At 42.7% G+C, this 13,306-nt stretch overlaps 1 protein-coding gene across 5 annotated transcripts in view; it reads right to left on the bottom strand.

Moving 5' to 3' along the window:
• Window positions 1-13,306, bottom strand: part of oxr1a (oxidation resistance 1a) — a 157,509-nt gene that overhangs the window by 35,676 nt on the left and 108,527 nt on the right. For all 5 annotated transcript variants that reach the window (XM_042423225.1, XM_042423222.1, XM_042423221.1 and 2 more), the window contains 2 exons: window positions 12,916-12,998; window positions 532-639 (listed from right to left, as the gene is read on the bottom strand). In XM_042423225.1, coding sequence (XP_042279159.1) covers window positions 532-639; window positions 12,916-12,998 — 191 coding nt within the window. The remainder of the gene's footprint in view (window positions 1-531; window positions 640-12,915; window positions 12,999-13,306) is intronic.

Raw genomic sequence — 13,306 nt, 5'->3', positions numbered from 1 at the left:
CAGTTAGTACGTTTGTCACTTTCCCCCCCATTAAAAACTAATTTAGAGTTTGGGTCTAATGCTGAAAAGTGAAATATCAAAGCAGCGTGCTCAGCAGGTTAAAGATGGGTAGCTTGTGCACACGACCTTTTGTGTATTTGGGAAAATTTAAGCATTCCACATATTATTATATCTTTTTAGAAACAAAATAGGTCTTTTGCAACAAATTGCATCCTAATGGGACAAGTGATGGTGCAATTAGCAGGCAATTAAGTGGGGATACAGATAGTGAGGATGTGAATGGTGAGTCAGCAAGTTGCTTTAAGAACTAAGTAATGTGCCCCCCCCCAAAAAAAACCTTCTGCATGAATTCCCACATGTAGAAAATGTCTTTAGTGATGATGAGAAAAAGGCAAACCATTGAAAATGCATCATGAGAGCCATTACGAGATCGAGCAGTAAGTGAGTGGCTGTAGTTATGAGGTTGTTGCAGGACAGTGATGAAGTGATGTAGCTCTATATAACGGTGAAGGCGTGCACGGCGGTTCACACCTGGCCAGGCACCACTGCTCTGGAGAACAGCTTGTTCAGCTGAACCAGCTCGTTGGGTGTGGTGTCAAACTTGAGCGCAATGCTGTTCAACGTGTCCCGCGATTCCACCTGGACCACAAGACAAGAGAGAGGACAGAAAATCACACTCCTGCTTCTGTTCAGGGCATTTCCTTAAAGCTGTACAGAGAAGACTTGAGGACGTGACACAGATCTGAACGTGGGATGATGAGAGACGGAGAGAGAGAAAAACAAAGCTGAGAAATTGTTACTTTTAAAGCTTTTAATGTGGCTTGTTTGCATTTTTTGTGTGTTACATTTTGGAATGTCGTGTAAATTAAAGCTGTCAGCTGTTGACCAGGAAGAGATTCATATGTGAAGCTGGCAGAAATATGAACGGACATGCTGTCTTGTTAACCACAGCTACCTTTATGAATTGAAAACAAAACACTCTCATGTGAACAAAGTGTGGGGCTGCTACTGATGATTATTTTCTTTTTAGATTAATCTGTTACATTTTATTGACTACCTGTACAGGGTTCATACACATTTTTACCAATACATTTTGATGACTTTTCCAAAACTTTCTGGGTTTGTTTATTTTTCCAAAACTTCTCCAGGCCTGGAAATTGCTATTTTCAAATTCCACGATTTTCCAGGTTTTTCATGCTACAGTAGTATCCTAACCCAGCGTTACTGAGTGCATATACTACATGGTTTTGTGGGGTTACAGTTAACATTAAAAAAGCCCAACACATCAGCACTATGTAATATATCCCCAGTATGTAGAAACTGCTCCTGGATGCTACTATATCCCAGTGTGAGCTAACATTAGCAGCTCTATCCTGCTGTTTATTGGATTTGGGGAAATTGAGACAGTGTTACAATTACAATGTCATTTTATCCAAAGCGACGTACACATGAGAGTTAATACAACACAAACAAAGATCTAGTCAGGACACTCCAGCAAATCCTCAAAAAACTCTCAACCTCTCTATCCGTCATAGTGTTATATTTGCCAAACACATAGGATAGTACTCCTCCTGAAAGGCTTTGTCTTGTTATGTTTGAAAGTAAAACTATACTGCTTGAAAATACAAATAATTAACAATGCATATAGCCATCGAGGGCTTATTTAAGACCCTTTTACAGAGTTCATGTTTTAAAATGAGGCAGCTGGAAACATTAAAAAAAAATTGCTGGAGACAGCAATTTCAACCAGCTCATGGAGGACCCAAAAATTAAGGACCCATTGTAAAAAAAAAAATTAAAAAAAAATTGAGTGCTAAATCTATTCCTGTTATTAGTGTGAACTGCATATGTGCTGTGCAAGAACAGAAACCTTCACAGGTGTAGAAACAATAAATAGAGGGTAAGAGACTTAGATAACTGGTAAAACAAACAAACTGCTCTAAATCCAAAGATTACAATGCTGATAAAACAGAGAAAATCAGGAAATCCTCACATTTGAGAAACTGGACCTAAACATTTTTTTCTTAATCGGTGACTTAAACAACTGATTAGTTCTGAAAATTGCAATTAATTCATGTTTTGTCATTCAATTAATTGACAGATTGAACAAGTCATAACTAGGTTACTGCATTCAATTTGATAATCATCTTGAATCATATTAACTGTACAATAAGCAGAAGAAGCAGCAGCACTTGGTGTTAGTTAAGGTTTATTGGATCATGCGGCGGGCTACTGTTTGTGTCTACACCCTGTGCTCAGCTGCTGCACCCTGCAGTGTGACACAGGTGCATTTGCTTGTCACCACCAGTTAAGATCCATACAACAGAGATGTGCTCCACGTGTCTGAACTAGTTAAGCATCTAACATGCCCAGTGGGAGTTTCTACCTTCCAAATAAGGATGACAACCATGTCAGAAAGCACTTGTGTGTGTGTGTGTGTGTGTGTGTGTGTGAGAAACGTGGTTTAAGTGAAAAAAAGTGAGCTCAGGGGAAAGAACCCCTGAGAACCAGACAGGCAGGGCTGACTCTGAGCTGTGTATAATTAGGACAGGATAATGGCACTGTGTGTTTTAGTGCAGCAGTCATGGGACTCTACCTTCCCTTCTCAGCATGTGTGTACGTGCGCGCACAGCTTTCTGTGTGTGTGTGTGTGTGTGTGTGCAAACAGCCCTACAAAAAAAACACCAAGGAATGACAGCTTCTCCAAATTCTTGACATGTCAGATTGTTTCCAGGAGATATTCTTGCACGAACAGACAGACAGAGACACAGACAGCACAGTCACAGGCAGGTAGTTGAGTAAGAGGAACCAAGGCAGACAAGCTGGAACATTAGTAACACAGAATCATTGTGTGAGAAGCAGTCACACACGACATGGTCAGCGTTATGTCTGAGGCTGCCCAGAAAGAAACATACCACATATTAACAATGAGGGGAAGAAGCAGAAAATAGAGAAACTCAGAAGCCGTTAGCAACCAGAGTACGTTTTTTTCAGTAGCGGTAACGACCGTTTTGTCTCCAAGTAGCAACTAAAAGTCAATGTGAAATAAAAAATTAAAAGCTAAAGCATCTTCCACTGTATTACAGTAGAGTCCAGCAGCATTTTATGAGATACAATCTGTAGGTAACTTAGAAACAGAGACATGAAGTGTGCATGATATTGACTGAGAATTGGCTATAAAACAGAAATATATGAAATATACAACTTGATTTAGGAAGAACAACAGAGCCGTATAGGATCATTCCCACAATCCCTGGCTCCGGGAGGCAAGCAAATCAAGCATTCATCACTTGGCATGTAAATATTCGAAGTGTGTTGTTTAGCCAGTTAGCTTCATCATCTTCTGGGATACAGCAGGGCTCGGGCTGTGGATGGGAGAATGTAGCTGTGGAAAGCTTTTGGGGGGATATAACACCAATTTAAAAATGACACAGGAGTAAAGGTCATGTGTGATGCCTTCCTATACAGTTCCTGAGCATCACAGATATTAAATTGCAGTGTTTTAAATGTAAATGAGATATGTGGTATATGTCCTCTCAGTCTAAGAAAAAAAACATATGTAAAATATGAGACTGGTGCACTCCCAGTAAGAAGCGGGAACACCAGATATACAAATCTGCCAAAACCCTACAGAAAACTACCTTCTGTGCTCGACCAGAATACATTTTACACCAATTTGGCATAATGTTTCAATCCATTAATTAATGTCAAAATGAATGGAAACATCAATCTCCACTGTATTCTTCCAAATACCCATCCAGAATGAAACTATTGCCAAAGAGAGCTAATACTGATATTTTTCCACTTATAGTTATTTCAAATTTCCAATGAGCTTTACTGACCGCTACAGGCAACTAGAGGAATAACGACAACATTGTTAGAACCTCTCTGGGAAAACCCTCTCATTGTAACTGACAAAGTATTATGTGAAAGCTTGCTAATGATGGCAGAAATCCAGCACAAACAAATAGGAAGAGACTAATCACCATGAAAGTACCGTGCTGTGTCACTTGTTTTGGCTGGAGAGCTCAGCTAATTAGCTTTTGTGGCTGAAATGTTTTGTGAGGCGGGTCACTTGCTTGTAGCAACATTTTACACTCTTGAGCAATTAAACAAGTGGGAGAAGGAGTATCTTGAAATTACAGTATGAAGGTAGTTTTGGTTTTGAACCTGAAAACTGTTTGCTGAGTCAGTTTAGAAATCCAGAAATCTCAGCAACTGTCCAAAAATGGGCACGGATACTGTGTAATATGTCTTATTTCTTACTTAATCCTTACTGTCTCATTCATGATGTGGGCTGGGCTCTGGATACTTGAATACCTAGGATGAGGGCTCAGATTAGGGCTGGGTTTAGATGCCCTACCCTCTAAAAAGGAAAAAAAGCAAATCAGATCTGAGGTCAGTCACGCTGCTGGGACACAGTCTCCCTGACTCAGCAATGTGTGCAACCTTGTTTGGACACCAATGAACAAGGCAGAGCAGGGATGCATTGTGCAGTATGGATTGGGTGGGTAGGCTAAGCAGGGCCGGACTGTTAACCATCTATAAATCCAGATGTCTATTTTTTTTTTTCATGTAACACAGAAAGACCTCTGGGGGTCAAAGTGGAGATGCACAATAACAGCAGCTTGTTGAACTGATTCAATTGGCCAGCTTGATGAAATGTTAATTTGATCATTTCCTAGAAGCAAATCAAATCACAGAGCTTCCTTCATATATCAAAATGATATTTGATACTTTTTTCATTGCTTGTTCATCAGGATAGATTGAATTCAATGATTTAATCAAAGTTGAGATTATGTTAAATAGAGGTTGCACACAAACTTGAGCAGTGAATACATGAACAAACTTCAGGGGTTCATGGACCTAATGGATTCATGGTGGTCAGGTTAGGAATATGAAGTCATTCTTCAGAGGTGATACAAACCGTTCTAGTGTGTGATGTAACACTAGACAGCAAAATATCTCATCTATCTGCCTCTTTCCATCGACTAATCAGTTCCTCAGGACTGTCACGACTCCAGGTGGCTAGCAGACTCTGCCTATCCTGGAGTGAATTTAATGGTTGCACCTACAAGAGGGACAGACTGAAAATTATTTTGCACACTAATGTGTTCAGTTTGTGTTTGTTGACGAGGTATCATCGCTGGTTACGAGAGTTGAGGTGCTGGGAGTCGACTGAACGGTTTCCAGCATCTGCTGATCCTGTCCCTGCCTGCCAGGTAGCTGACGCTGGCTAGCAGCAGTCTGCAGATAGCAGGCTGATGTTTTTGTCCACTAACACAAACAGCAGCAGATCAATTAGTGAGTGGACTTTTCTGCTCTATCTGTGTTGAAACTGATTATTAAAGTTGATGCTCCATGCCCTACTTAGTTGAAGTAGTCAATAGCTGTGTGGGACAATAATATGATGTATCTGAATTTTGTAGGCAAACAAAAATCTATTAAAAACCGTGAATCGACCCCTTAAAAACCACCTTAAAACCACCTTGTTCATGTTAACATACTCAGTGACCTTGGATTTATTTGGATATTAGCTAGTCAGTTCAAATAAATGCAGTTCAAATTGAAGGCAGTGTGGCGGGAAAAAAAAACAAAAACGTAGAAACACGTTGGTGCCTTTCTTCAGTGACTACAAGAAGGATAAAGAAGACATGAGAAAGATGAGGTAATAGGCTTGTCTCCTGTCTGATAAACAGTAAACTGTGTCATTAACAACTTATTATGACTGTATCAAGGACCTACATGATTTGTCATCTCATCAGCTGTGTGAAGGGTGTCGTACTGTCCATTCAGACAACAGCAGCGTGGCAGATAAATATCCCGTCTCAAAGAGGACAGGAGGCGTCAGAGAGATCACTACAATGACACGCACAAAGCCTCCTTCACCATGTATTTACAACATGGCAATAAAAAGCATCACAGTATACCCTAGACATTTAAAATGATTACTTTATTATGCGTCATAACTCATCAACAAATCACCCTATACTAAAAGCATTTACAATGCCCAGTTCAATATTTGTGTGATGTCCTTGGCGCATGGCTCCCATTTGAAGATTAAAAACTCGGTGTCTTATTTTATGGGATATGAGCGGTGTTTCTGTTTATTTTAGTTGGGACGAGTTAATGATCAGCACGGCTCCTACAGTGTCAGAGTCTTTCATCCAGGCGGCTTCAGTACAGAGCATTGATTCTCCCTAGGTGCTATTTGCTACCGTCTCCTCCATGAACTATTTATTTTTAGCTTTATAGCTCCTCTGCTGCTCAACACAAAGCCAACTTATAGGACAATCAGGTTCACAGGACATTCACAGCTGATAAAGGATCGTTTTGTTTTGGTTTTTTTCCTGGAATACAAAGTCACATATTTGGCTTATCAGATTAAAAACACAAGATAGAAGAAACCTTTGCTTTTTGCTTTACAAACTAGATATTTAACATAACCTGCGACAGCTGTTTGCTGCTGTATCGCCTAGCTGCTCTGGTGGTGCTTTTATCAGGAGCTCAGCCGATCAATACGGGTAAAAATATATATCTGGTGTTCAATGAAGTAAACATGGGCAAAGCCAGGTGGTGGGCTGATCTTGGCACCAAACGTGGTGTGATAGCAGCATGACTCAAGTTTGCCTTTAAAGCTTAATTAATCACTTTATATACATAGGCCTGTTATAACAGCAACACAACAAGCTTCAAATGTCTCAGAACCATTCAGGCATCGCAGAAATGACACATCTGACTCCACCAAAGCTCTGAGATGCATCCATTGATCGCGCTGTAAGAGGAGCTATCTCTAACTCAATTAAGTGGCATAGGACAGGGGACATGCAAATGTGACCCACTGATAAAGACCTGTTATTGACACATTGACAGGAGAACGAGGAAGGCAGGGAAAGAGGGAGAGAGTAATCACAATCAGGATCATAGCCACTAATGACAGGTTGGACCCTATCGTCTTATCCTCTGGATCAATAATACCCATTATTCATCCAGAACTGAGGATGAATAATTAAGCTTCTTCCTGTTTGGGTGACAATCCTCCTTCAAGGAGAAGGGTAAAGGAAGGCCGTGGCAGCCATCTTGAGAGTGACTGACATCTAGCTAATGGTCACCTTGTTGAACAGGAGAGGACGCACAAATTCAACGAGGTCAGTCGGCTGGACAGTCAGGGACTAATGGCTCCATTAAAGAGTCCGTTGGCATCTTGGCAAGAACATTAAATATAGAACATAAGAGCAAATCTATGAGTGCTACTGCAACAGGTCAACCATGGAAGTAAGATACAATGTCAGACCTATGGCTTATTGGTTAGATTATCGAGCAGAAATGTGTTTAAAGGGAACCATTCACAGGTCAAGCTGACCCACATTTTTATGTAAGACCTGGTTTTCACTACCTCAGGTTCTCAATCAAAAATGAGAAGACAGTAGAACAAATTATACAACCGGAGGAGAGAAAAAGACAATCAATTAACACAATGACTCAACTCTGTCGTCATCAAACTGGAAATAAAACCCTAGTGTACAGTTTAATCACCCATAATGCCATATCTCAGCAGCTATCGCTCCTCATTTTATAATGAAGGATGAAGCCCAGCTTTAGCATGACAGTTGCCATGGCGACTTTGTCGTTACTAGCCTAATGGCATGTGTATTGTGTGCAACTGCACCCTTGCTGATTATTTGCAGACCTAAATTTAGACTCTCCATAAGTCGCATTATTCTGTCCTTTTCAAGGGGACACAGAACAAGTTTGCTGTCTCACTTTCAAGCTCTCATGGATTCCCTCCCTGTGTCAGGCTCTGACCCCCTGCTTCACACAATCTGCCTGTGCTTTGATAGTCTTTCCACTGATTTACCAGCACAAATATGGGGACCTAATGACACGCAAGATACAGCAAAGCAAAAAGAGATTCATCATGACTTAAAAATGCCAAAGCTAGGGGCTAATTTGACTGTTGATGTCACCTCGCTTGTTAACACAATGTGTTAGCATAAAACAAGTCATCTATTGCCTCATGCCCCCCCCCCCCCCCCCAAAAAATGGAAGATACATATATATCTATATATAAAACATTGGATTTATAGATGTATCTATCTAGCCTTTCCCTTTGGTTAAATTCAAACAACAATCACAGGATCGAACACGTAGTTGGAGCATGTGCGATAGTTTGAATAAGGATGCCCTGACTCGTGAGTGTCACTGGTCAGCTGCTGACATCTGGGCCATGTCCTAGTCTGCTCCTCTATCTCTCCATCTTCTCCCTCTCTATACCCTCCTCCATCCCTCTAACATCCTCGTCCACAAACCCCTCCAGTCCCATCATTTCTCCATCATCCATTGACTTGTTCTCCTGCTCTCAAACAGAGAGCTGTGAAGGAGCTGAAACAGTGGGATCCCCCTCTCCTACCCAGCAGTGAATAATGCAATCAGAGTGACTGATTGTCAGGAGGGTGCGGAGTTAAGACTGCAGTTGACGTGTGTGCGCGTATGTCTGCGTGTCCACACACACACACACACACACACACGCACACCTGGTGCTCGGCATATGACTCATCTAATGCCCACAGTGCTTCCTCTCAGACCAGCAGAAATTCATTCAACCTGCAGATTGGTGACATTGAGTGACCAAGGCTGTGACATTATCAGCCTTTAACCTTCCTCACATCTAATGGATGACACATTAGGATTATATTGATCTGGCATTAAACATGTATGATAAACAGTGTGTACGCACATTGTAAGGCCTGGGTATCAAACCTCAATACAGTCAGAAACAATTGTAGCATTATAGCATAGAATAAGAAGCTTTCAGGTAGAGAAAAATTGGATTTTTTTCAATTCCTGAACTTGTTTACTTGTTAAATTTGGATAATTATTAATTTAAAATAATAATTTTGTCAATTTTAGACTTTAGACTAAGAAATGTTCTAGAGATTCTACAGCCATGCTAGCGGCTCTGCGAGGCTGTACGTAGGAACAATGGTGCTTTGAGCTAAACGCTAATGTCAACATGTTTTGTCACTGTGAGTGTGCTAACATGTTCTAACATGCTCACATGACAATGTTAACATGCTGGTATTTAGCAGGTGTGTTTACCATGTTCACCACCTTATTGTATAGTGTATTAGCATGCTAACATTTAGCAGCTAGTCTACAACAGTGGTTCTTAAACTTTTTCAGGTCAAGGACCCCTAAAAAGACACAAGTGTATGAAACACAGAAAGTTTATGTAACCCACGACCAAAACAGTCATACATTCTGTCATTGTGTTACTTATGGATGGAATTATAGTGAAAATGAATTATTCCCTGTCTTGCTGGACCCCTGGGGACCGAATGTCATCAGTTTTGCAGGAGGATGTCATGAACCAAAGTATAAGTCAAATTAAAAGTTTGACCTGATGATGACGTTAGGATAAAGGTTATGTTATCATCAAATTTCATCCTGAGGGGAACATGAATGTCTGTGCCAAATTTCATATCAATCCACTCAAAACCACAAATGTCAACCGCATGGTGGTGCTAGAGGAAATGTCCAGGGATCACCAAAGTCCTTAAGATTCATCCTCTGGGTACCATGGCTATCTGCACCAAATTTTTTCTTAATATACTTATATCTTTCTTTAAAGATTATTTTTTCAGGCTTTTTGCCTTTCTTTGACAGATAGTGTGGAGACAGGAAACTGGGGAGAGAGAGAGAGGGGTATGACATGCAATGTGGGTCCCATGGCCGGGAGTCGAACTGTGGATGTTGCGGTTCGGTGGTATGTGATTTAACCATTAGGCCACCAGGGTGCCCTGTTAATATATTAATATATTTCATTCTGGATCAAAGTGACGAACTGACCAAGTGACTGATACTGTCATCCTTTGAACCATTCCGCAAGCAAAGATGGAGTAATACCCAGCACTACATGTTATAGAAGTTCATACACATTTTGTGACTGACAAATGACTGACTGCTCTGACCACACTTATACTACAACACACACACACATACACACACACACATAGATACAGTATATAATGTAATCTGACTGCTCATGTTGTTGGCCAGAATCATAATATTATGAAGGCTGACAACTTCCTCCTTTCTTCCCTGGGCTTACTGTACAAGCTGGAACCCAGACAGCCCTTCCCCTTAAAACTGCTCTCTAGTGTCACTACACAAAACGTAATGAGGGCTTTGCTGTGCCAGTTCTGCTGAGAGCGCTGCGATACACTCAAAGAGCATGTGGGTACAGAGGTCCAGGCCAAAAAACTAAGACAAGAGGGATGATTCCAGTTCATTAAAATATGGATATTATTTCTGTTTTGGCCATCGCTTCTATCAGTTATGATAAAACAGAATGTGGGATTAACACTTAAAAAAAGTAAGACAGACAATTACAGGTTTTCACCTCAGCTCAAAATCATCTGCTTAAACTGTGACTTGCTAACAACCTGTCTGATCACCTGACTGCTCTTGTTTCTTGCCCTTCTTGTTTTAGTGATGCCACCATGTTCCCAGATCAATTCCCCTTTTGTAAGTTAATGGAGTGGACAAAATATTAGGAACACCATTCAATATAATGCACCCCAGTACGCCAACACCACCCACTATGACTTCAATAATAAACAAAGTAGAATTATCACCTTTCTGACAAAAACCTGAAAAGGTATGAGCTTCGTGAATGTAGAATTTATGGCTGAGCTGTTGTATTGGATTGCATTAGATTGCACAGGTGTACCTAATGAAGTGGCCGGTCAGTGTATGTGTGGCCTGCACTTTCTTTCGGAGCTTCATTTTCTTTGACTTTGACTGGCCGTCCTCTCAGGCAGTGGGTGGGAGGACAGCGCCTCCCATGCATGGATCACCTCTGCGTTGCTCTTTGCCTCTCTCCTGTCTGCGTCTCTCTGTCTCCTCATCTATCTCTGATGTTCCTAGAGACTTCAAACACTTTTTTAATTGGATACAGGTCAGCCAATAGCTGGACTTGGCTGAATGGACTGGCGTTATCAGTGTCTAGGCAGATGGGTTGCAGCTGTTCAGGTTATTTCTCAATACGAAGAAAAAAAAAAGGACAGAGAAAGAGGCCTGTGTGTGAGGTAGAAGGTTAGAGAGGGGAGGGAGGGGGAGGGAGATGGTATTGATAAGGAGGCATATGAGGAAACCCTCCTTTTTCCTGTGGGCGCCGGGCGATAGATTATAAACTTATCTGGTGGAGAGCGGAATAAGGAAACATTGCTGGCCGTCCCCTCGGCGCGGGAGATGAGTTTAAGATAAAGCTGCTTCTCAATCACTGGGACGCTGTCTGCCATGTGTCTCTCACAGTGTAGGGGAGGCTGTGATGCACACAGAGAAGCTTGGTTAGACCGCCTTAACCACTCTCACCGGCCCCAAGCCTCCTTGCTATATGCCGCTGCAGCATGTAAGGCTACAGGACACAATCATTGGCAGTGCTCGATCCATCCATCACACTATCAGCAATCTAGTAGGTGGGGGGTTGGAGGGGAGGGGGGTGGTTGGGGCGTAATAAGGAGGAAAGAATGAGAGAGAGTGGTGGCTGACAGGAACAGGATTGGTATGCTGTGTGACTGAGATATGAAGCCATTTTTTCCCACCCAAACTAAAACACAAAATTTCTCTCTATTTTTCTTTACCAGCAGCATTTCTTTCCACCTTCTGCTCATATTAAGGCCATGACACAGCGCTTTGGCTCTGACAAATATCCTGTTGCAACGGTTTAGGTAAACATGGGCCTTGTCAATCAGCAGGTCTTGGATGAGTGACGGGTTGGGGAGGCGGTAGAGGTGGAGGTGGTGTCGGTATAGCTGAGGTGTTGGAGATGGGGGAAGGGAGCCGATTACAGTGAAACCTACAGTGTTTCCGTGAGCCCGGAGAAACGGCCGGAGAGACCCGGCGCAACAGCAAAATAAAGGGGAACGAAAAGAGAGGAGTTTGGGAGAGGAAACTGGAATGTCAGTGAGAGACCACAGACCCTGCTCTCCCTCCCTTCCTCTCTCTTCATCTCCTCCTCTCCCCTCAGCGGACAAGCAGACAGTCGGAGCTGAGCCACAGCGATCCCACTCCTCACTGTTGCCACGGAGAGAGAGGCGAGGGAAAGCAGTCTGACTGCAGCTGGATTTGAGGGTCATTTGAAGAACACAACCAGGCAAAACAGAGACGGGCTCCATTTTCAGTTCATGCCAGGGAACCAGAGCCCTCTCTCTCTCCCCATCTCTCTCTCTCTCGCCTCCCCCCCCCCCCCTCCCCCTCCCCTCCCCTTCTCCTACACAACAGCTAAATCAATAGAAATGACAACGCAGTTGGAAGGTCATTCGCGAGCACAGCGAGCTCTGTGGTGGAATGCTTGCCGATACGTGGCAGAGAGAAGCGATGGAAAAACAAATACACATCCTGCCAGCTCTCCTGCTTGTCTGTCCTGCTCTGGTCCAGCTGGAGAAAACATACGGAGCTGCTACACAGTTTCTCTCTCCTTCCTATACAATAACATGCAAAATGGAGCTGAGTGTTGTGCTGCTTTAACAGAGGATACATTGTTTCCATAAGCTTTCTATCAGCTGTTACCCTGTAACACAAACACACACACACACACACATCTTTATGTTTGACAGTTTGAGAATTAGGTGCACGTGTTACACTTGCTAAATCCTGAAAATGCTTCTCCCCCTCACTAATGAGCTATCAAGCATGGTCAGACACGGTGCCTTCACAATACACAAACACAACCGCTAGAAGATTACTGAGGCTAGTCAGAGCTACAGTAACCACCAGCAGCACACACACACACACACACACACACATACACACACAGAAAGCAGCAGCAGCAGCAGAACGGGAGCTGAAAAGCGTTCAAAACACACAGCGACATTACACAGAAAGAGCAGAGTTTGCTCGTGTTTCACTCACAGAATATTCAATGGTCCCTTTGGGTCTCTGGAACGACATGCGCCTCCCATCCTTCTTCTCTGGAGTCTTCTTCTGGCCGGTATCTGAAAGCAAGCGAGGCAAGGTACGCATTACATTCATGTTCCTCTCTCCCCAGCTTGTCACAAGCTGCCGTTTCCCAGCCCCGTGGGTAGACAGCTCATTCGTCAACAGTGAGTGAGCCAGCCAGTCAGCCAGCGATGTGAGCTGTGAGCGCCGGACCACTTTCTCTCTCTCTCTCTCTCTCTCTCTCTCTCTCAATCCCTCTCTCTCTCCTTCTCGCTCTGCTTCTACCCTCCTGCTCTCGCTCTCTCACACCGTCCTCCTCTCTCTCTCTCTCTCTCTCTCTCTCCGTTCTCCTTCTAGCCCACCA

This window comes from Thunnus maccoyii, chromosome 10 (assembly GCF_910596095.1).
Source record: "Thunnus maccoyii chromosome 10, fThuMac1.1, whole genome shotgun sequence".
In the NCBI taxonomy this organism is placed as follows: Eukaryota; Metazoa; Chordata; class Actinopteri; order Scombriformes; family Scombridae; genus Thunnus; species Thunnus maccoyii.
This window is presented reverse-complemented; position numbering and strand designations above follow the sequence as displayed.